Below are 20,428 nucleotides of genomic sequence, written 5' to 3'. Positions count from 1 at the left end.
GCGGCTGAACCACACCATTGCCCCAGGCAGTGGTCACGTAACGTCGGACAACCACAAGGACAGTCCAATCCGGACTGAAAAAGGACCAGGAGGAAGCCTGGATTCGCTCTGCACACGGCCGCTCTGTACTCTGAACCGAAAATCCAGCTTTGTCCTAAGAGTCCTCCCCTTGCAACCTCAACACTCCAAGGGGACCCACCGGACTTACCTTTAAGTCCACCTGATAGTGCTTTTTCAAGTGGTCCTCCACAGTGGCCTGGCACCAGCTCCAATGACATTCAGCAGCTGCTCCTGCTGAAACTGTGAACTGCCTACATTTCTACAGCTGGTCCATAATGCTCACTGACGACTTCTACATACTTGCGAAAGAAGACACTGAAAAACTCAGTGCCTGATATTATATGCATTTTAAAAGTATTTCTCCATTGATTCTTATGGTGTGAAATTACGCACAAAAAGACAATTTTTGCTAACATTTTATAAAGTCAGAACTTAAAAAGTAATTACCTGATTTTGATGATCTTGGTCTTAAACATTTTATAACAATTGGAGGTATATTTGTAGATTGGTCTCAAGTTATTCTTTTGAGTGTGTGGTCTCATTTATTGATACTGTGAGTACAACAAATTCTTTGCACTTCTCCAAGATTAGCCTAACTGCTCGACCAGGCTACCATAAAAATTAGAGCATTAGGTGGTCTCGTTTTTGCCGCTGTAAACCAACGTGTGGTTCCCCTGACCCTCTAAACAGTGTGCCTAGTTTTGTACACTACATAGAGGCCAAGCCTTATACATCTGCCACCAACTGGACACTGGTGATATCATAAGGGCAGATTAGGAGAGACTGGTAGCTGCTGCTGCGGGGGTTGGGGTGGATGAGGGTGAACTGTCCCAAACTCTGGCTGCCTGATCCATGAGCCCTGTGGATACTGCGCCCTCACCATGCAGGGGCTGTGGAGCATTCGACACAGTGGCTGGGTGGGTATTGGTGCAACTGGTAGCCCCTTCCATAGCCACAAAAGGAGGAAAAAGCAGACAGGGGTGGGGGGGCACGGGACAGAAGACTGTCCTTAAAAACATTTAAACTCCGAGTCCGCTTTGGCTCTGAAGAGACAGGAGCCATGGAAGGGCATAACCATCAAAGAAGGCGTGACATCCCCGAAAAAGCAAGTGGTACGAAGCCAGGCATGGTGACGTAGGTCACTGTCAACAGCAAATTGTGAACTTTGCTGCATCTCTCGCATCTGCTACAGCTTGAGGGAATATGGCCCGGGCCTCCTACAGGACTGTAGGCAGCACTTGAACAACTGTATCCCACTGACGGTGGGAGTAACAGCCCAAAAGACAGGCGGTGTTCACGATAGCAGAAGAAAACATCCTCTTCCCAAGTGTCTCCAGCCTCTTGGGTTCCCTATCAGGCAGAGATGTAGGGAACGTGCCAGGGTTGCCATTGGGGGTGGAAGTCTGGAACTCCAAACTCTCAGGGATGGGGTATTACATGAGGAAAACTTGGGTCCCCTGGGGCAGGGCAGTAGCGATAGGAGATTGTCCTATTCACTGGAGCCCGTGTTGAGTTTGGACCAGGACATCTGTGAGGGCCTTATTAAATGGGAGGAGTGGTTAAGATAGGGAGGCACCTGTCTGAAGCACCTGCGTCAACACATTGGTCTTGACCACTACCTATGGCAACTGAAGGTTGAGGACCTCCACAGCCCTCCGCACCACAATTGCAAAGAAGCTCTCTCCTCGGTAGCCATGGCAGGGGAAGGGGAAGAAAGCATACCAGCATCTAGGGAAGTATCCATGCTACTAGCTTCACCAAGTTCCTCACACAGGTCCTTATTTTGCTGATAAGGCTGGACTTCTTCACGGTCCAGTGACCCCTCCCGCTCCTCTTATAGTCCAGGCCCATAAGAATAGGGCTCAAGATCCGATCAGGGAGGCAAGGCTCCTGATGGCACTGGAGACAGCGTCAAGCAGCGCCCCTCTGGCTCCGTATCAGAGTCTGGGATTAACATGGGGATGGCACTGCTGGTGGGTGCCTTCGGTGCCGGGAGCATTGGCATTGGGACAGGTGTCAGGGAAGGTCGAGGTGGTATGGACCAGCGTCTGTCCAGATCCAGAAGTGGATCCTTGGGGCCTCACTGGTGCTGGAGCCAAAACCACTGGTGCAGAATCAGCAGGGGCCCCTGCTGACCCCACAAGGCCCAAAGGTGTGCCAGAGGGGTTGGCCCACCCAAATATAAGGCACATGGCATCATGAAAGTCCTTTAGTTGGGCAGGGAGTGCCCCAAAGATTTTGAATGGAACAATGACCCTGGACTCCACAAGTGATCCCACGACCATCCTCTCAACCAGGATCTTGAATGGTGTGGAGTCGCACAACAGCCCACCATCATCTTGAGGGAGCACTTCCTCAGAACCTTAGAACTCATCGCACAGCAGTCGGAGCACGAGTTCAAGTTGTGATCACGCTCGAGGCACCCTAGGCAAACAGGGTGCTGAGTCGTCACCGACATCGGCCGGTTACAGGTGCCGCAGGGCTTGTGGCCAGCCTTTTTTTATAACATCCTACCACACCATCCAACTACAAAACCTCAAAATATCCTTGACAAAACATAGGAAAAACATACAGTCAAAAAGTGCCTGAAGGGATAGCTCTACCAGAGTCTGCACTGGCTGGCACAAAAATAAAAGAACTGACATCAGTGCGCCTTGGTGGAGGTAAATAGATGCTGAGGACATTAATTTCAGCATGGGTGACACCAACGACACAGAGCTGATGGATGCCACCTACTGGCACGCAGGGGTACTCCTTCTGAAAAATCTTCCAGATTCAGTCTGACACCTGGAATAATTATAAGGTAAGGAATCTGCAGATAGAAGTCTCTATCAGAGTGACCATCCACAAAATGATATCCTCCCAACATACATCACCAAAACCTCTTCTGATGCTTCCATTTCCAGCTTAAACTTGTTAAACTCATTTCTCCATGCTAGCACCTTTCCCAAGTCACAAAATGCAGACAACTTCTCCTATATAAAGAACCTTAATTGGACTCCGACAAACTCTTCTGTCTCCAGTATGCCACCCACCTTCCACTACTATAGGAATGTCCTTGAAAGTCCACCTGCTTCTTAAGGCTTACAAGTCCAGGTTTCATTCTCAATATGAGACTGAAACAGCCAAGATGCAGGTAACTGGCAAGACTGTCAGAATAAAGAATGATGGAAATCCCTGTCTCTTGTCGTAGACCTTTGCAGCTGTTGACACCATAGACCATCATACCTACAAAGTAACCTTCTGTTGCATTGTCACCGTCCACACATTTCTGAGCTGTTTACTATTTTACACTTAGACTGACATCAATTGTATGAATGAAGTACTTTAGATACTCAGTCACCTACGGTTTCCAAAGATTCTATAGCTGCACTCACAATTTTCAATGTAAACATGGAACTTTTGAAACTCACCCATTAAAACATTCCCTTCATCTACTGACCTAGACCTGCAACTGTCCCTTGAAATAGAGCAACCAATATTCCCTTAGGAAACTGGGTAAGGAAACAACTAAACATGCTTCTGAAGGAACTATTCACACATTGGACTGTTTTCCACAGTGTATTTTATGACCTTTCTGGAGTAGGACAAGACAGATTTTCATGTAATTCCTCCCTGTCTCTAGTAAGACAATAAGCAAAACAATCAATGGATTGCAATGTGACTCGGAGTGAATACCAGATTATTTCATGCATTTCACCTATCACTTTTAAGGTTTTCTTAGTGAGACACCTTCAGTGCAAATAGGTGGGTCTAACAGCTCGCTGTGCTATAGGATTCAAAATGCACCCCCTTGATAAGTCCTCACCAAATTAATGTAAGCATTTCACTGATTCCTCTTTTGCTTTCTTAGTGAGGCACAATGCATGCAAAGACATGTGTTCCACAGTTCACTGTGCCGTAGGTTTCAAGCTACACCTCAGTGATGGTGCACACAAACAAGGCTGAAAATGATATAGGGTTGCATATGGATGGTCCCTTTCTATGTGATAAAAACAATGGCATGCATAGCGTCCAAAGAAATTACCAGTGGCTAGGAATAATTCAAGTTTGACATCCACATATTGTGTGCAGTGTAACTGTTTCTGTGGGCCTTGTGAAGACAGTACCACTCCTGTCACAAGTGCACTTTACAGATGATGGAAGTAGTACAAACATTGTTGCAGTGCTACCTAATGAAAGTGGTGCTGACACTGCCACAATGGATTTTGCAACCTGGTTCATATAGGTTCTGCTCCTGTCACACTGATTCCTTACAATAGCTGCAGTTATTTTTTTTAATCATGTCTCCTTGTTTGTTCACGGCCACTGCTTTGAGGTTGTTTCCGAGCAGATGTACTTTTGCTGTCTTCACTGTTTCAACAGTCCCAGTGCTTATGGTGTCACGGTTTATTTCGTGCTTGGGAATTTAAGAGTGGCTTCCCTGCTGCCTCCAGTGCGGTACACCCTGCACCTGAGTACCTGATAAGAGAGACGTCTGACACAGGTCGCCAGTCTGCTGTGGCTGTGTTGTGGAGCAGCTTGTCTCTCGACCCTAGTCTGTGTGTGAAGTCACTTTCACAATACATGCTCGGGTACTGATGCATGTGTGTGCAGAGAATCCCTCTCTGAAAACACAACCCCAAATGCCGGACCCTAAGTCACACTGCCACCCCTCCCCCACCCACAAAAAAGCGCTTTCTGCAACCACTTCTAGGGTGTTGCGTCCGTCTGCGGTCAGCATCTGATTAAAACATTGCACCTCTTTACGATACAGCGGAGATCTTCGTGCTGTAGGTCGTGGCTCTGTGGGGACGTTGCATCATCTCCAGGGTGGGCCCGGAGGAAAGGAAGGGTGTGACGTCCAGGGGTCTTTTTAATAACATAATGTACTTACAACACTATGCGAATACAGAAGTGTGCTATGCAGCGCTATATACACTGTGTTACTAAGGATCAGAGGGCAGCCTGTGTGGTGCTTTAGTGCGATGACCCAGACGGAGGTTGGGTGGGTGTGCGAGATGCGTGGGCTTTTTTAAATTTTATTAACATCTGTTACTTACATGTCGTAGAGAAGGAAGAGGTGTGGTATGTTGCGCTACATAAAACATGGGTTCTTAATATAAGCAGAGACAGCATGCTGAAGGCAAGGAGAACACATGCCCTCTTTTTTCATTTTTAAACCATCCGTTGCTTACAGCGCATAGAAAAGGTACAAGTGCACCATTTAAAAGACAAAATTACTTTTAACAAAGAGCCAAGGGGACAGCAAGACGTGTGTGTGTGTGTGTGTGTGTGTGTGTGCGCGTGCGTACCTGTGATTTAAATCTTCAACATAAAGAGCTAAAGGTCTGTTAATCCAAATGTATGCTGTTTTCAGAACGACCAGAGGTAAAGCATAACAAATACAAAACACCTGATAATAGAAGTTTTCTTATTACATCCATCTGGGGAGCAGACATGGGAACTATCAATGCTTCTTCCACAACCGAAGGCATAGGTGGGATGGAGGGACTAGAGGTGGTGGGGGACCAATGCGACGAAGAGGAAAAAGTGACTGGAGGAGAAATCAGAGGTGGTAATGAAGGCGTTGAAGGAAAAAAAGAAGGGAAACTAAGAGGCGTGGCAGGATATGCTAGTGAAGTGAGGGGCATGAGGGTTAAATGAGATGTTGAAAACAGGACACTGAAAATTAGAAGCAAGACGGGGGGCAACAGGGGAGGAAGGATTGACAAGAAAACAGGGAAATAAGATGATAGAGAAATGGGAAGAGAGAAATCATGGTGCAACATTAGGATAGGTCCTTGCTGAAAGCATGCTGTCTGTAATATCATATGTTCTATCTGAATTTCAACAGCAATCCTATTTCCTATTTCAAGCTTATTGTGCAGGAGACTGTTTACAGTGGCCGACAGAGCAGGAAAACTTTGCTTCAGATCCCCAAGACAGCCCAATGTCTCAAGAAGGCACCCTGGTGCAGACGACTGCTCCCAGTTAGACCAAACCGACAACATGCACCATCACTCTTTTATTCAAAGCAACGAAACATCGTAGCACGTGAGAAGGAAGCAGAAGAGGTATTGAGACAATACAAAATGGCGTCAGCCATCGTTAATCCTAAAAAAAAAAATATACAAAGTGGTAAAGTGCATTTCTTAAAATGTTACATATTGCATTGCAAAGACTACAGTACTATACAAATGGTCCTTCTAACTGCTGCACACAAAATCAAGTACTGAAGCTGTTCTCCTACCTTTCTCTTGTCCATTGCTGCTTGGTGCCAGTCCGTTTACAACTGTGTTGGTAATATTAACATCATGTTCTGAAAGAGAGTGCGAAGAATGTGCTAAGTATGATGACACAAAGAGAATGCAATTACACTGCTTCACTGCCATAAATGGTCACACTCTGCCACGCTCTGAGCGCAGAACTTTTCAGCGGGACTGCAGCACGTTTACCACCAACTACATTCAGGCTTCCCGTGAACAGGTGAGTTGTATTCATTTCTCTCAGCTGCAAACAAGTAGTTCAGGAGAACTACAACTGTCACGTGAACCAATCAGCATTGTACTCTGAACCCATTATGTACTCAACAGCTGAGAACTGAGGACGCCGGTCACGTTTATGTGCCCCTCCGAGCAGAGTACAAGCCATGCAGGGTAATTTTAGTCAAAGGGTTCTTCAAATCGCTGTGGGTTGTAGCCAATGTATTAAGTGCCAGCACCCACCGGGCGTTCTGCTCTGGGACCGTGGTCTGTGTCCTACTGCAGCTCTAGCCTATTACAGCTGTAGCCATCACCGGTCTATGCAAGGCATTTACTAGGGGAATACGTTATGACAGTCGAGTTCTTAAGTCACAATGCAAGCAGCCCGGTTGAAAGGCAGGTCACGAAGCACAATTACAGCTGCGGTTTTATTATAGCTATTTGATCCATGGCCCAATGCAGGGGACCAAAAGGTCCATGTCTCAATCAATCAATCCTTTTTTTATAAAGCGTAACAATTCACCCGTGCAGAACGTAATGCGCTGGTGGTGGGTCTGGGCCTCATTCGAAGAGCCATGTCTTGAGATTCTTCCTGAAGATGGTGAGTGATGGGGTTTGTCTGAGGTGGGTGGCAGGTTGTTCCAGCACTTAGCTTGAGGTAGCCGAAAGATTTTCCTCTGGCAGTGGTTTTACGGATTTGTGGGATGGTGGCTAGTGCCTGCTGGGTGGAGCGGAGGGGTCTGATTCAGGTAGGCCGGTCCGGTGTTGTGCAGGGCCTTGTAGGTGTGGGTGAGTAGTTGGAAGTTGATTCACTTCCCCACTGGGAGCCAATGGAGGATCCTCAGGTGTTGGGAGATATATTCCTGGGGGTGGAGGTTAAGGACGAGTCTGCAGTGGCATTTTGGATGAGTTGTAGTTTCCTGATGTGCTTTTTTGTGGTGCCAGCGTAGAGTACGTTGCTGTAGTCAAGCTTGCTTGTGACTAATGTGTGGGTGAGTGTCTTGCGGCAGTCTCAATCTTGCTAAAAGTTTCAGAGAGCCCATTGGCTCGATTTGACTTCACAGTTCTAGGACATGATACAGCTTGTCAGTCTTTCAGACACAGCCTTATGTTGCCTGCTCATTTGAGGTTCCACTCAGTGTTGTGGCTGTCATTCGATGCTCTTCGCAGTTACACAGCAGAGACCTCCAGCAGCAGAAGCAGAGTCACAGCAATGGCCCCACCTTTTGGGTCTCATCAGAGTTTTGAAAACAGCAGGACAGGATCAGAGAATGTACCTCCATGACAGTTGCGGCCTCCAGACCATTGGGGAACTGCTTGGGTCTAGTGACGATAATGTTCAGACACATAGTTCATTGGAGGCAGCAGGAGGTCTTTCAGGGTATTATACAGATGCTATTTGGCAGACTGAGATTAGTAGTCCACACTCTTTGGTAGCCTCAGCCTTCGGGCCACATGAGAAGCCCTTGGCCACAGCAGCATGGCATCTTGACAAAGCTTAATGGCTGTAGCACGCAGGTTCATCAGGTCACAGCCAGGTAGCATACTGATGATGAAAGGTAAAACTGCTTCATGTAGTGTGCCACATGAACTAGTCAGGGAGGATGGGGGTCCCGCTCTCATCTAGAGTAGGCACAGGGCACACTACTCAACGCAAGTTAGCTTCTTCTGGGTGAGCATGTTTGGATGTTTCCTCCTGTAGGGCTAGGCACCCTACTTTCCTCTCTGGGAGGACAGGCAGTCTTTTGCGCACTAGGCAGGCCCACAACTTCAGCAAGTTGTACAGACTTCAGGCGATGTCTCCTCACCTCTAGGATACATGCTGCCAGGCAGACACCAGCACTGATCACACAGCAGCTGTTTGATTCCTCTGCAGAGCACTCCTTTCTCTCATCAGTAAGGACTTGGAACTGATTTTGTGCAGGAGTATCCAAAACTACAGACAAATGAAGTGTGAGATCTCTGCATCTGGCTGATATTAGCCTTCTTGAAGTGGATATCAGGGACAGGCAAAAGGGCGGGGCAGGGTGTGCCTAGAAACGTCTTCACTTTTACCATCAATATTTCATGCCCTGACTTCTACCATCCATCAACTGCCAGTGGTCAAGAAATCTAAGCAGCAATCCTTTGCTAAAATATACTCATGTAATTTATAAGGGTAACCCTGTCTCCATTCTTCCTAATCTCGGTGTCTGATTCTCCACCCTCCAATCCCAGGAATGCAGGCATTACACTTCCACTGCTGCATCCATTCTCCTTCTTCTGCCACAGTAAACCAGGGGCCATCCAAAAATGGGCACCAAGGGTGAGAAGTCATAATCATACTATACAAGGAGTCTTCAAAGATCTTGGCCGCCCGATTGTCATTGGTGATCAAAAAGCTGGTTTCTCCGTGGCAGCACGGGTTTATTCCAGGGAGAGACACGACTAATCATATTCAGAGAGTCCTAGCACTCTTCGACTCCACGGAAGCTGTTAAAGAGCCTATGGCGGCTATCTTTCTGGATGCAGAGAAAGCTTTTGATCGGGTAAATTGGAAGTACTTGTGGTTTGTAATGGAACAGCTTGGGCTAGGGAGGCAATTCATTATAGCAATTAGGGCCTTATACAGATCCCCAGCGGCGAAAATACAACTAATGGGAGGACAATCTGAGACTATATTGATTAGGAGAGGAACTAGGCAGGGGTGCCCCTGCTCTCCTCTTCTCTTTGCTCTGTATATAGACCCTTTGCTGAGACAATTGGAAGCGAATAATAAGATACCACCAATTCACAGGCAGGGATGGGATACCAAAGTTCTAGCATACGCAGATGATATAGCCATACTAACCCCATCTCCTGATTCAGCACTAAAAGAAATAGAAGTGGTGGCGAAAAAATTTGGTTGGTTTTCTGGATATTTGTTAAATGGAGCCAAGACACAACTGTTGGCTAATCAATATACAAATATTAAAGATACACGGAGGGTGGATCATGCAGTATACCTAGGTATTAATATCACAACGAATGTAGATAAAGTAGTAAATTTAAATATAGATCCTATACTTGCTAAATTTAGAGAAGATGCACGTAGATGGGATAATCTACATTTAACTATTGTAGGACGATGCAATATGATAAAGATGATTTTCCTTCCGAAGCTGTTGTATTTATTTCGCACTATCCCATTGTATTTCTCCAATCTAAAATTTAAAGAGATCGACAGAATGATCATGAGGTTTATATGGGCATATGGAAAGTGCAGGAGAGCGAGTAAATATATGTCTCTTCCACGGGAAAGGGGTGGATGGTCCTTACCGAATATAAAATTATATCAATTGGCAGCAGCCTTTCAATACATGCGTCCACTATTCGGATTTGATATGGAAGGTACTACAATTGTTGACAGCCCCAACATATATGAGCTGCAGATAGGAGAAGCTGCCAATGGGTGTCTAGTAACATACCATGAGCCTGGATATTACAAAAAAACTAGGTATAAAGTGTTAGAAGCCGCTCACAAGTGGTGGCGATTTTGGTGTAAAAAAAAAGGACTAGGTAGATATAATTATTATACTATGATCAAGAAGAATCCATTACTCCCAGAAATATTTCACGATAAATATATGGCGAAGTGGTGTACATTAGGTGTAACTCGGTTAGGAATTTTTTTTGATAACTTGGGGGTCAAGACATTTCGAGACCTACAGGAACAGTATGGGCTACAGAAAAGGGATTTTTTCAAATACTTACAGATAAGGGATTTTTTAGGGAAAAAAACAGGGGGGGCTCAGGGATTTAAAAGTATCCAATTGTTGGACGACATGTTGGCAAAACCCAGCTTAGCCATTAGGTCAACCTACCCTATCTTTTTAGTAGAACAAGCTGACGATTTAGAAAAACACAAGGAGAGGTGGAGTAAGAAAATGGCAGAGGGTAGTAGCAATTTCCTGAGTTCATTGGAGTTGGGATGCACTACTTTATTATCATCTTCCCTACAAGCGCAGCATTATAAGACTATATTTGATTTGTATTATTCACCAACCCATCTTGTCAAATGGGGATGTACGACAGGAACAAGCTGTCCGAGATGTGGGATGTACGGAACAGATATTATCCATATGATGGCTACCTGTGGGGAATTAAAAGCTTTAAGGGAAGGGATCCAATCTGTTTTGAAGGAAGTAGTGGGCTATGATATAGACCTTACACCTGAAATTATGGTCTTTGGGACAGATGGCGAAATCGCTGGACCTTGTAGGGCATTTATATTCATAGCCATGGCGGTGGCTCGAATTTGTATAACAACGGCATGGCTGGATCCACGACCCCCGTCCTGGCAACAATGGTTGGCTAGGTTGCTTTCCTCTTACTACTTGGAAAAATCATTGTATGAACGGAAGGGGAGACAGGCCAGGAGGAAGGGGAAGACAATATGGGGTCTGTTTCAGGCCTGGGTACAGGCCCATACCGGCTGGGGTCACCCATCTTCGAATTAAGGGGTACCATTCCCAAGTTAGTATTTGTGGGGTGGTTAGGCTTTGTATTTGATATGAATTATTTAATTTGGTGATGTTTTTTTTTTATTCTGTACTTTATCTTTTATCCCTTTTTCGTTTATCTTTTCTCTTTACCCCCATAGATTATCTTACTGTAAGTTTTCAGTCTATAATGATTTAAAGATGTATATGTAATATGTTTTCTTCCATTAAAAAAAAACCAAGGAGTCTTGCACTAACACATGTGCAATACATGCACTCCGCACACATGCACTTGACACACATAAGATACGTCAGTGCAGGGTCTGGGTTGGCACATCCCAGCGGAGCGTTATAAGAATAGAATGCACTCTTCTGAGTTAGACAAAAAAAAATGCACTGCCCAGAACTATTAAAAAAAATAAATCAGTATACTGCCACCCTGTTGCAAGTCAACAAGCCAAGACATAAACAGTAGTCCCAAATCGTTACACAGAGTATACTTGCTGCACCTCCTAGGTCACACAACAGGTTCTGAACATTGGCATTAGCAAGAATGGGTATAGGCCTCAGTACACGCACTAAATTAGCATACTTACTGGCCAAAATGAAAAGCAGAACACCAGTTTCACATGCACTCAGGGCACGTGTTCACATTTATATCCAATGATGGGAATGTTCCCATCCCAAAAAATTATCTCATATTTATATTGGTCTTTTTGTTTTTCAGATATTATTGTATGGTGGTTCCAAAGAGATTATGGCCCACATTATGAACACGGCCTGGCGACGGAAGCCTGGCGGTGGCAGAGTTACGCCAATGGCGGTTCTGCCACGTATATTATATGGCGGTCTGGGCCGCCATGCCGGTGGCGGTAATTACCACCAGACCGCCATGTTCATAATGAGGGCCTATATAATGAATTTATTTTTGGATGCTTAAACAGTGTTTCTGTTTTTCATAAGAAACTAGAATGAATGCATGGAATCGTTCCTTGGGAGCACAAGACTAATCCCAACAACCAACAATAAACAATAACTAATAATAAGGGATTACTGCTGGATTAACCTTGAGTTACAGACTAGTGTGTTAGCCACCATAAAGCCCTACAATGCCTTGTCAATGGTAGTAAATGCTTTATAAATGCAATTACAATATAATGCAGTTTGCAAGTTATGCCCTGTCTGCCCCTCTTAGGCATCGTCTGTGAACGAGGCACAATACACATCTACTATGCATAGGTACTGTTAAAGGCACATAAGAAAAGTGTATTCATTTTTTAATGCACAGTTTTGTAAAGAATCGACATGTCAGCAAATACAATGGAGCACTGAAAAAGAAGCGTTTATTAATTTATTTATTTAGAAGTTGTGTAAGGGGTCAACATGTTACCTTGTGAATACAACTGAACATTGCACAGAATAGTAAAACGAGACAAAGAGGACTTTTTGTTGTAGTCACACCTCAGTTATTCTGTGTCAAATAATCAATAACTTTATAGTATTTTCATAAAATCCATATATGTAATTAACTAACATAAAAAATGCCATTGATCAAAATATAAATAGAATCCAAGGGTGCAATGGGCACATATATGTACAAACATAGGTAGAGTCTAAATAAATATGAGGTGTTATGCCATTAACTTTGCAAAAAGTAACAAGTCTAAAGACTCAAGTCTTCTGGAGATTTCTGAAATAAACATGGTTATGTTATGTGGAACTGTGGAGAGCTGCGAATCACCCATGAGGGTATCCAGGCGCTGAGTAGGGCAGGCCTGAGGGGGGAGGAAGAGATCATGCCTATTTAGTCTTGAGGTTTCTTCTGAAGTCCATGAGGAAGGGGGAGGTTCTAAGGTGTTGCAGGAGGTCATTTGAGGTCTTGGCTGCAAGGTATGAGAAGGAGCGTCCTCCACTTCTGGTCTTCTTGATGCGAGGGAGGCGTACTCTTGTCTGGGATGCAAATCAAAGGTGTCTGGTGGGTTAGTAGAAGCTGAGGTAGTGGTTGAGGTATGCTGGACCGGTGTTGTGGAGCGCTATGTAGGTGTGGGTGAGAACCTCAAACTTACATCTTTCTTGGACTGGGAGCCAGTGGACATTTTTGAGATGTGAAGACAAGTGGTTATTTCGCTGGATGTTCTGCATTCTGGGTGTTCTGGAGTCAGTGGAAAACATGGCCTGGAATTCCGAAGGAGATGGCGTTTCTGTAGTCAAGTTTACTTGTGATAAGAGCTTGGGTGACTGTTCGTCTGGTGTTATGTGGGATCTGCTTGAAAATCTTGCATAGCATTCACAGGATGTGGAAAATGATGAGGCGACAGCATTGATCTCTCTTCTCATGGAGAGGATGGTGCCCAGGATGATCCTGAGAGTCTTGGCATAGTCCGCAGGGGTGGGTGGCTGGCCAAGTTCGGAGGGCCACCAAGAGGCGTCCCAGGGGGAGTGGTTGTTTTCGAAGATAAGGACTTCAGTTCTTTCTGTGTTGAGCTGGAGGCAGTTGTTTTTCTTCCAAGCAGCGACGTCGCTCATGCAGTTGGCAAAGTTTGCTTTAGTGGTTCAGTTTGCGTCAGTAAGGGAGAGAATGAGCTGCCTGTCGTCAATGTAGTATACTATGTTGATGCCTTGGGTTCTGACAATGTCCACGATGGGCGTCATGTAGACGTTAAAGAGTGTTAGGTTGAGCGATGATCCTTGATGGACTCCACAGATGAGGGGAGATGATGTTTTTTCCAAGGTCTGAGGTGGCTCCTGAGTGGATGGTATTCATCAGGGCGGTGGTGTTGTCATTCGATACGGACTCCCAGTTGCTTAGCTGATGTTTTGGCGATGAGGGAAATGTCCTGCTCGGCATTCGTATTGATACGCTGTGGGTTAAAAATGTTGCAGATCTTTGCAGTCTTCTGTCTGAAGAAATTTGAGAGGTTGTTGCAGAATGCTTGGGATGGGATGAAGTTGTTGGCAGCTGCGAGGCCAGAGAAACTGCATCAACTGCACCACTCCTACCAAAAAACAAGGCCGCCAAAAAAAAAAATTGACCCAGTTGGTACACAAACAACCTCAAGGAGTCCAAACCCCACTGCAAACAACAGAGGTCAGAGCACTCTTTGACAATGGTAAAGAGTTCTTTGGATTGTTGGAGCTGGCATTGAGTCTGAGAGTTAGAGCCTTTTTCTTTGTGTCTTATAGTTGTTGTTGGTAGAGGTTGAAGGCAGCTTTGCATGTGGATCTTGCAGTAGTGTTTTTATTGAGTCTCTGTTTTCTCTCATGTCGTTTGCAGTGGGGTTTGGACTCCTTGAGGTTGTTTGTGTACCAGCTGGGTCATTTGTTGTTTTTGGTGGCCTTTGTTTTTGGTAGGAGTGGTGCAGTTGATGCAGTTGGTGAGCCATTTATTGAAGAGCTTGAGGTTACCCGTGTGGTTGGGTATGCATTCCTGTAGGGTCTTGATCCAGTTTTCTTCATATATTTTGCTCCAGTGTCTTGATGGCGCTTTGGGCTTTTCTGGTGGAGTGGCTTTGTGGGCGGGTATCTTGAATTGTATGATGCAGTGAGTGGTCGGACAATGTGAGCAGCGTCATGTGGGTGGTGGTGGTCCTGTTCTTGGAGGAGAAAATAAGGTCAAGGGTGTGGCCTGCTGAGTGGTTTGGGGCTTCAACAAGTTGGGTGAGTCTGAGATTGCTGAGGCTGTTGAGGATGGCAATGAAATTGGGGTCTGTGGTGTCTTTCAGGTGGAAACTGAGGTTCCCGAGAAGGATGTAGTTGCTTGATCTGATAGAGAGGGGAGAGATGAATTCAGCAATGTGGTTGCAGAATTCTTCTTGGAGTCCTGGGGGATGGTAGGCGAGGGTTCTCTTCAGGGTGGCGTTGTAGTCTGTTCACATTTTGAAGTGGAGTTCTTCCATGAGGCTGATGTCCGAGTCCGTGGAGGTGGTGCAGTTAATTGCGTTTTTGTAGATGATCGTGAGTCCTCTGCCTGGTTGGTGGGTTCCATCCTGGTGTATGATTTTGTAGGCAGGCGGAATGGCGGAGGCGATGTCTGGGTTGGAGGCTGGGATGAGCCATGTTTCAGTCAGGAAGGGATGGAAGAGAAGGTCAGAAATGTTGCTGTTGAGAAGGTCCAAGATATCAGTGGCATGTTTCCTGAGGAATCAGACATTGAGGACCATGGCGAACAGTTGGTGTGGGTTGATGGTGGTGGAGTGCGATGGTTGTTTAGAGGTAGTGTGTCAGCGTCTGAGGTGGTGCAGGTAAAATCGCAATAGGTACAGGAGAAAGGTCCTACCATGGTGCTGCCAGATGTGCCACAGCAGCATGTTTGACGGTGTGTGGTGTTGAGGTCACAGAGGGTGGTGTAGGAGTAATGGGGGAGTTCTTTGGCTCGAGTGTCAGCTGTGGCTGTAGTGTTGTGTTGGATGGCCATGAGGCCAGGGTTTCTGGCGCTGGGCGTGTTCCAGGTGCTGACGGGTGCAGACAGGCTTAAAACTGTGGTTTGAGGCATTCCAGAATCAAGGGACATGGATTTCGAGAACAGTCTCAATTTTTTACATTGATGAATACAGAGTACGTTGTTTGAAAGGAGGTTGAAAATATGATACAACCAGAACCTGAAGGCAGCCATGTCTTTGCTTTCCATAGGCCTTGTGAATGGTGCAGTGAATTGCAATTTTACCCCTTGATTCCACTAGAAGCTTATAGAGACATTCCATTTCTAGTTTCGGCAGGTACACTTCCAAAAGTTAAGAAAGAGTTGAGCTGCATAATTTTGTGGGCTATGCAATCTGTCCTTGAATTTTTGAGAATCTTTAGAGCACACAACAATTGTACAGCCATCCAACTGTTTTGGTTCTTTCTTGTCAGCTACACTTGATAGGTATGTTGCATTGGTAGGAGAATCTTCCTGAGCATGGATAATAGAAGATTTAAGACAACAGTTTTGATTTTAGGAGTAAACAACAGATCTGTACCTAAAATGATATCAAGATGCCTTACTTTGCAAGATTTTGAAGGAGATATCCTTGAACGTCTGAATGTTCTATTACCAGGAGCTCTGTTTTTGTTCAATTCAGGCAGAATAAATGGCCTCTCATCCACTGGATCAAGCACTCTATGCAATCTGTTAAATTTGTCTGTCTCTCAGATTGGTGTTCAGTCCGATGTGTATTTCGGTGCCATTAGCAAACCTGTGGAAATATATCTGATGATGCTCTACTATGTGTGGCAGTGGGTGCATAAGATTATGTACCTTCAGTAACGCTGTTTATGGTGGTTAATTTTCTCAGCAATACTCCACAGTACTGATCCATTTGGCTCTGCTGTGACTCTGCTTCGCCTCGGAAGTGATGGAGCAGAATCGCATAAGTGCCACCTTTGCATACTGATATCAGTTTCCTTTTCTGTCTCTTTCAGCTTCCACAGACACAGATGGATGCTTTAAAAAACTGCAGGTGACTGGTAGCTAGCCAAAATTTACTCTAGAACCTTTCACAATGTCCAGAAGCCCACTCAGCACAATAAGTAGGTGAGAGGGCAGTCTCGAACCTGTGGTTAAATAGAGTATCCACCAGACAGAGCATTGCCAAAGGTAATGTCTGAAGGATAATTCTAGTTGCAGATTGCTCTCCTTAAGAATAGAGAGTAGGTTCAGACCACAAAGTCTTACTATGCAAAGCAGGCAAGATGGCCTTCCTGTAAGACATGACTTTTAAGGCAGTAGTGTTTCATGAACATGTGTACTAACACCCATGTCACAGCCTGGCAGATGACCAGAACCGGCATTCTCCTACTCCAGTGCCATTATAGTAGTCTTGGCCCTGGTGGAATGGGTCTGCAAAGCTTCAGTGGAGCGCTTTGGGCTGCTCTTTGTTCATTAGACATTTTTGGTTGCTACAGTTGCCAATCCTGTGACTAATAGCTTTTTTAGCAGGGCCAGTGGCATAGGATATTTTTTTGTTCCCATACTCCTTTCTTTCATCTCTTATTAACATACTTCTTGAGTTTCCAGATTATAATGCATCCAAAAGTTTGGCCTGCAGAGAGTTGGCACAATGAGCACCACACCAGGAAACAAACTTCTTCCAGGAGATGGACTTTGTTAAAGTGCACTAGGGTGCAAAGAAAAAATCGACTACTGCAGGTGATAGATCAAACACATATAACTGTTGCCACTCAGTCTAATGCAGAGACTCGGTTGCAGGACCCTACCCTACCCTGTTGCTGAGATAGGACATACTCCAGAAGTGGCAGCTGGATCGGAGTGCAAATGCTCATGCTCAGGACATCTGATAACATACTCTCCTGGCCCAGACCAGGGATATTAATATGACTTAGGTCCGGTCTAACATGATTTTTTTCAGAACAAGAAATGGCAGTGGTGGGAACATGTAAATGAGACTCATGTAAGAATGCATCTCTTAGTGACTTTCCAGAACAAAACTCCACCATACAGCAGAGATGAAACCTCACATACTCGCAAGTGGTGAACAGATCTAACAAGATCATATCCCACTGGTTGAATATGCCTATTGCCACCTTCGGGAGGAGTTGCCACTTGTAATCCACCAGCTGACGTGTGTTCTGCTTGTCTGCTCTGGCAATCAGTGACCCTGGGTACCAGAAAGATGTTCTGTTATTCCAGCTACTTCCACTGTCATACAGCATCCTAACCCAGGTCCCTGGACCACACTCTACCCTGCCTGATGCAGTACCATGTGGCGGTCATGGTGTTTGTGATGCCATGCACCAGCTTCCCCTTGATGGATGATAGAAAGGCTTTTAGTGCAAGATGGAGTACAGGGAGCTCCAAAAGGTTGATGCAAATCAGGCTCTCCACAAGAGACCTATGGACTCTAAACACTACCTCTAACAGTTACCCACCCCTCCAAACCCAACAGTGATGTGTGTCTGTCTCATCCTTGAAGTCTTGATGGAGCAGTGAGGCGCACTGAAACCTAAGGTTCCATTGAAGGGCCTGCATATGCCATCTAGCATTCAGGTTGAGGAGTATGCACAAGGGTAGGACTCCAAGGAGCCTCAAAGCTGTCCTCACAAAGACCAAAATATCAGGGTCATATCCTGAAGGTCCTGGAATTGCTGTACCTGTGGAAAGACCTTGAATGCCACTTGATACAGCTCCAGTGAATGGAATCTTCTGCGTCGGGCAGAGATGTGACTTAAGGCCATTGATGGAAAACTGTAAATATGTCAGGAGTTTGTTTATCGCCAATAGGTGGTCTACGACTGACTGTGGCAAGCCCGCCTTGATCAGCCAGTGGTTGAGGTATGGAACACATGTATTCCTGACCTCAGAAGGTGACTAGCGACCACTGCCATCACTTTCATAAACACCTGAAGGCACAAGGTAAGACAAAAGGGAAGCACAGCAAATTGAAAGTGTTCCAACCCCAGTGTGAACCACAGAAAATACCTGTGGGACTGCTGGGTGGGTATATTAAAATTTGCATTCAGCAAGTCCAGGAACAATATCTACCTCCTGGGTCCAACCTGAGGCAGAGAGAGCATCTTGGATTTGTGTTTCCATAGTAGGGCATTCTATGGATGAAGGTTCAGTGCCCATATAGTGGGAGAAAGTAGCACAAATAGCGCCCTTACCTTCTCTCTGAAGCAGGCAGTGGCGTGTTGGCAGCAAAACTGCAGGATGGGCTGCTGACAATTACTATGATGTAGGGGAAAAATGGGGCAAACAGTAAATGAAAAGCAGGGTCTAGACCCTTAGAATGATTTGTAAGATCAATCTGTCCAACTTAATGCTCCTCCAGCTGGCGAGCAAAAGTTGCATCCTGTCTACAATGGAGCCTGTGAAGCCAAGTTAAAGTGGCTTAGCAGCTGCTGCAGAAGAGGACGAAGAGCTGCAGGAGAGCTGTTTCTGCTGGTGCAAAAGGCCCCAGCCAACACCACGAACGCTGTCCCAAAATGACTGGGCCTGCTGCTGCTGCATCACAGGATAGAAAGGCTTTCATTTTCCCTAGGCAAGCTCCCTTGTAGAAATCCTATATATCCAGTACCTTTGGTGGAAATGCTTGGTGGGAGACATGTGTCCCAGGGATTGTACAATTCTAGACGGTCCTTAAATCATTTGAGCACTGAATCAGCTTTCTATCTAAAACATTTAGAGCCTTCAAAGGGCATGTCCAAAAGAGTGCGTAGACATAGACTGAAAATCTAGTTGATCATATCCAGGCATGCTTTGTAAACACTACACTTGTGGCAATAGCTATGCAAATAAAGTCTGCTGTGTCCAAACCAGCCTGCAAGACATACTTCACCGAGTCCTGGCCACCATGTGTCGTTTAAACACACAGACCATACTGTATTCCAGGGTGACCAGCATGATTTTGCTGGCCATGTCCTACAAAGCATTGGTGTACCTGCACAGAAGTACTCTATGTTCAAGGATCTCAAGGCCAAACTGGCTAAAGTGAACAATCTTTTTCCGAAGGCATCAGTACGTTCTGACTATCCAGACGACTGGTCAGAGAGGCATTAGCAGTGAGTTCATTTGTCAGTGCCACTTGGCTTTCCGGTATAAGTGCCTTGTCAGTAAATCAAGCATTTCTGCTGCCCTTCTCACAACACTGTATTACCTATGCATGCTCTGAATGCAGAAATGCTGAAGTGGACATAATGGCTACAGTAGGAACCACTGATCAGTGTTTCGAAATATATTTGATGAGTGTGATCTGCATTTACAAAAAGTGATGTGTATTATATTTAAGTTATGCAGATTTAAAACCAGTCCCTGAATTTAGATAACCAATCTTGACTACTTCATGAGCTGGGCAAATTAGGCATTAATGCTGATATCATCACTGTTCGACCAACCCGGCTAAGATCTGTTTTAACACAAAGGGAGAACTTAAAATGTGTATGTTTCATTGCAGAAGTAAGACAGTACTGCGTATTTGCCTCTGAATTATCCAAATTCTATGTTAGATGTGAGAATGTTCATTTTGTTTTTCAAAACTTGGATTTTCCAAATATGTGGGGATGATGACTCTCAAAATCAGCATGGCTCTTTTCGTACAGTAAAGTTTTTCCTATCTAGACAAAAATATGTTCGTGGAACGTCTGAGAAGGCTTTCTTGATTATGGATATGCATGAACTGAGAGCATCTTCAGAGCAGTCTTTGCTCATTTAGAGTGACCACCTCACACCAGGTCAGTAGGACACTCTCCAGTCCTGCATTTTTGATCGACACATCATTGTTTTCAGGTCTGCTAGTCTAATCAGTTCAATGAAGGAAAAAACAAGACTACAACACCCAGAATGCAATAGGCTATCAAACGAAAGCCCTGAAATGGAAAACAGTCCTTAATGAATTAGAAGGAGGTGGTACTCTAGAGCTCACTAAGCCAGTCCTCTTCAGAATTGTGTCTGAACGATGAACAGGGTCAGTTTGGCCTGTAGGGTAATCAGGCGGTGTCCGAAGGGCT

At 45.2% G+C, this 20,428-nt stretch overlaps 1 protein-coding gene across 15 annotated transcripts in view; it reads right to left on the bottom strand.

Moving 5' to 3' along the window:
* Positions 1-20,428, bottom strand: part of SORBS1 (sorbin and SH3 domain containing 1) — a 794,498-nt gene that overhangs the window by 399,774 nt on the left and 374,296 nt on the right. For all 15 annotated transcript variants that reach the window (XM_069240476.1, XM_069240479.1, XM_069240480.1 and 12 more), the window contains one exon: positions 6,293-6,361. In XM_069240476.1, coding sequence (XP_069096577.1) covers positions 6,293-6,361 — 69 coding nt within the window. The remainder of the gene's footprint in view (positions 1-6,292; positions 6,362-20,428) is intronic.

This window comes from Pleurodeles waltl, chromosome 6 (genome assembly GCF_031143425.1).
Source record: "Pleurodeles waltl isolate 20211129_DDA chromosome 6, aPleWal1.hap1.20221129, whole genome shotgun sequence".
NCBI lineage: Eukaryota > Metazoa > Chordata > Amphibia > Caudata > Salamandridae > Pleurodeles > Pleurodeles waltl.
This window is presented reverse-complemented; position numbering and strand designations above follow the sequence as displayed.